The sequence below is a fragment of the Triticum urartu genome, chromosome 2 (assembly GCF_003073215.2).
Source record: "Triticum urartu cultivar G1812 chromosome 2, Tu2.1, whole genome shotgun sequence".
Taxonomy (NCBI): domain Eukaryota; kingdom Viridiplantae; phylum Streptophyta; class Magnoliopsida; order Poales; family Poaceae; genus Triticum; species Triticum urartu.
In genome coordinates, this window is record NC_053023.1 from 502,648,145 (window position 1) to 502,652,313 (window position 4,169).

The window sequence follows — 4,169 nt, forward strand, 5'->3', positions numbered from 1 at the left end:
AGAATGTCGACTTTTTTTAAGCCGGGAGCTCTTGCTTCTAAGCTTAGCTCGAAGTTAGGACATCAGTCTGGCTTTACTCCAGGAAGGTGTAGTCAACTATGTATTGATGTTTGCACTACAACTTTATCCTTGTTTTGTGTTGTCTAACAAATGATGACCATGCAAGTGTACGTACATGACCCATTCTCCTTCTTATACCATTTGCATTCTTCACCTGTAACATGTACTCCCTCCGTTCCGAATTACTTGTTGCAGGTATAGATGTATCTACATGTATTTTAGTTCTAGATACATCCATTTCTCCGACGAGTAATTTGAAACAGAGGGAGTATATTATTAGCTTATTTATGCTATCCCTGCATTATCTGGAGCACAATCTCACATTTTTTTTTTCTTTTTAGGTTATGCGAAGTGGGATTCCAAATTTCTGTGCGGTAGCTCTAGCACTCCATGACTTAGGGTATGTCAAACCTATTCTTGGACACCTATTCCATGTGCATTGGGTTATCAGTATTGGAGCTTGGCATATCTTGGAAGTTTGTACATAATAGAGTAGCTAATGTAGGCAAAGGCTCACGTACAAAAGACCCAAAGTGGTCGGACCCTGCGCAAGCGGGAGCTAAGTTCACTGGGCTGCCCTTTAGAGTAGCAAAATTCAGAAAATCCCTTATCCAAGAAATTACAAATGAAGCTAAAGTTTATCAGAAACTCCATCCCAGTGATATCAAATTTAGGAGTGGTTTAATCTTACAACAACTTTCTGATTATATGCTTAAGCCCTCCCAAACAAGTTTCTGTCAGATTCACGTGTACTTGCAAAATAATCCATAATATCCCAGTACTCTGGATCCCCTCGTGCTGTTGTAATCTAAAGATGACATCTACTCCCTCCGTCCAATAATGTAATACATTTTTTGGCACTACACTAGTGTCAAAAAATATCTTACATGATGGGACGGAGGGAGTATTTGTTTTGGTCTTTAATGTTCTGTTTTTTTAGTCATGGAAAATGTTATAAATTACTTAATCATGTGGTCATTGTTTTGGTAAAAAAATCATTGAAACAATCAGTTTGGATAAATATATATATTTCTTTTGTAGGTACAAGGCATCTGGTATCAGATTAGACTCTGGTGATCTAGCCTATCTGTCTATTGAAACTCGAAAAGTTTTTCATGCAATAGAAAAGGAATTCAATATACCTGGTTTCGGGAAGATGATCATTACTGCTAGCAATGACCTGAATGAGGAAACAATTGATGCTCTGAACAAGCAGGTAAAATGCTGTCTCATTATTGAGTGACTTGACGACAAGTTCTCTTACACCTCTCTCTTAAGCACCTTGCATTGTACACAACTTTACAATGAAGTGAGATGACAATACATCAAGAACTTCGTGTCATGTACTTATGATGTTATATGCGTCTGTGTGTAGTTCTGTGGCGCTAATGATCATGAACTACATAATTTTTCTTTATTTTATTTTCATATGCCTATGGGGTTACAAATTTTTATCTTCTTTACAGGGTCATGAAGTTGATGCCTTTGGAATCGGAACTTATCTTGTAACGTGTTATTCCCAAGCTGCTCTTGGATGTGTCTTTAAGCTAGTTGAGATCAACAGTAGACCTCGTATCAAACTTTCTGAGGATGTGGCAAAAGTATGTTTGCTGTTTACACCCTGAAAAAGATTTGCATAATTTTACTTCCCTGATACTTAATGATGGTGTCATGTTATGTTGCAGGTCTCTATTCCATGCAAAAAGCGGTGTTTCAGATTGTATGGAAAAGAAGGCTATCCGTTGGTAGACATCATGATACGTGAAAGTGAACCATCACCAAAGGTAACAATGCACGCGTGTTCTCTATTCAGATGTGAGGTTCTATACTTGTCATACTATTGTCAATCATAATCTACCTTAGAATGGAGTATACTGAGTCGATCATATGCTTCACATTGTTGTCATGCGACTGTCTTCACCTTTCATATCCTTTGTTGACTTCATCTATAGTGTCTTGTTCTTATTTATTTTTAACTGAACTTCACATCTTTGAAATATTCCAGGCAGGAGAGAGAATTCTTTGCCGCCATCCGTTCCTTGAATCCAAGAGGGCTTATGTTGTCCCCCAGCATGTTGAGGAGCTGCTACATTGCTACTGGCCTGGGAGTTCAGGTATGGACCTCTTATCATTTACAGCGATGAGTTTTCTTCGAAAAACCTCAAAAGGCAGGAGCTCTGCAATTCACTATAGAGGATATGCTGGGTCTTGTAATGGAATCGGCCAAACTCACAAAGTCCGCATTCAGGTTACCCCTGAAATAAAACAACAAGGCAACTGCAGTTGGCTTGCCTGCACTCATGCATCCAACAACAGGCAACAGAATACCAGGGGCAGCCTTGCCACACTTGACGTCCAACTGGACAACACCCCCAGCCACACTCCCACTACTCCTAACATGCCCGGAACTAGTTATTTCTTGCAGCAACTTTGTCCACCATGGCTAATTCGGAAAGTGGTTGCTGAACGAGTAATTAGGATCACTATACGTTGGCTAATTCAGAAAGTGGTTGCCGAACGAGTAATTAGGATAACTATACGTTGGCTAATTTGTAAAGTGGTTGCCGAACGAGTAATCAGGATCACTATACGATGGGGTTGTTTTGTTGCATAACAGCCATTCAAATCACGAAATCTGTTAAAAAGAAAGGAGGTGGCATGAAAGGCTCACCTGAACCAGTTATCTTGTAGTAGTATTTTCTAGTGCTCTGTGGTGTTGATATTTTCCTAGACTTGATGTAGAAAGATCAACCACCTCTTAGTGTTGCATCGTCCAACCCTGAGTGGTGGAAGGCTAGCTATTTGGATTAGTGCCTGCTTCTTAATGCAAAGACGTGCTTCCATGCACGGTGGAGAAAACGGGGACACTGGAGCTGGTGATTGCAAAAGTGGAACAAGCCTGTTAAACTGTGGACCGTAGTAGTATTGTCAGTGGATTAAACATGAATTATATGTGTACATCTGTGTTGTGTGCAGATAAACCTAGAGCAGAGCTGCCCCCGCTGCTGAAGATCAGAAGCCGCTGTATGCAACAGCTCGAAAAACTTCGACCGGATCACATCAGACGGCTAAATCCGACACCTTACAAGGTTGTGATTTTGAAATCTTCATTTATTTACATTTGTTTGTTTCTTACCATATCACTTGAGTCGTAACTTTGGTCTTTCACAAAAAGAGAGTCGTAACTTAAATCTTCTTGACTTGGAGCAGGTGAGTGTGAGTGCAAAGCTGTACGAGTTCATCCATTACCTATGGCTGAACGAGGCGCCAGTAGGCGAATTACAGTAGATGGCTGCACAAGTTGGAGTCAGACGACATTCTTGCAAGCATAGCAATTGCAATACGTTATACTACGTCAAAGAAAAGTTAGAGCTCTGTTGTTGTACAACATGGCGATCCATCAGCTCAATAGCCCCATCTCGTAGAATTTCATTCTTGATACCCAATTTCCATTTGTACAAATTCATTGCCAGTATAAAGGCAGGCAGATCAGTTTACTACCCCTTGGCTGGTGGAATACTATATATATGAGGTGTTATGGAATTACTGTATTAAAGAATAAGAATCAGTTGAGAGGAACATGGTTGTTGCTTTGCAGCACGCACCGACACATTTGCAGGCTATACTCGTTGGAAACACAACGAGAGTGTAGCGAGGCTGAAACTTGAGGACGGTACACCATGTGTCGGCTCTAGTTTTGATCTGGCTTGGCTTATTTATGCGAGGCTACCTGGAGATGAATACAAACGACGCACTCAAACAGCGAGCAGAAAAGGACGGGTGCCGTGCTTTCCAACTACCGCTGTACTCCGTATCACACAATGTAGCAAGCTGAACATATTGGATTGGTTGGTGATGCCGATTGTGATTGTTTTACTAAATAAATGGCTCTTTTGATTCGAAAAAAATAACCCCACAGGAATTCTATACGGCGTGAGGGCAGTGTGGAGTAGTAGATCTCGAGTTGAGCACCACCATTTGCTCTCTTACGCACGGTGGCAACCCCTTGTGACAAGGTGGCCTCGTGTAGGCATCACCAAGCCTTGTTGAAAACAATATTACCAAAAAAAGCCTTGTTTTTTATAATCAATACCATGATATATTTATAG

At 40.7% G+C, this 4,169-nt stretch overlaps 1 protein-coding gene across 1 annotated transcript; it reads left to right on the plus strand.

Annotated features, from left to right (window-relative positions):
• The first annotated feature begins 283 nt into the window (after positions 1–283).
• Positions 284–3,639, plus strand: LOC125538246 (nicotinate phosphoribosyltransferase 2-like). The gene is made up of 7 exons (XM_048701520.1): positions 284–460; positions 1,102–1,276; positions 1,527–1,661; positions 1,746–1,844; positions 2,066–2,174; positions 3,037–3,149; positions 3,271–3,639. The coding sequence occupies exons 1-7, from the start codon at positions 405–407 to the stop codon at positions 3,346–3,348; spliced, it is 765 nt and encodes a 254-aa protein (XP_048557477.1). The 5' UTR covers positions 284–404; the 3' UTR covers positions 3,349–3,639.
• The last annotated feature ends 530 nt before the right edge of the window (positions 3,640–4,169 follow it).

What these genes read in the sequence shown, in the direction of transcription:
- LOC125538246 (XM_048701520.1), top strand. Translation starts at nt 405, where the DNA reads ATGCGAAGTGGGATTCCAAATTTCTGTGCGGTAGCTCTAGCACTCCAT. An exon ending in CTAGCACTCCATGACTTAGG is followed by an intron (nt 461 to 1,101) that starts GTATGTCAAACC and finishes TTTCTTTTGTAG; the next exon opens with GTACAAGGCATCTGGTATCA. An exon ending in AAAGTGAACCATCACCAAAG is followed by an intron (nt 1,845 to 2,065) that starts GTAACAATGCAC and finishes GAAATATTCCAG; the next exon opens with GCAGGAGAGAGAATTCTTTG.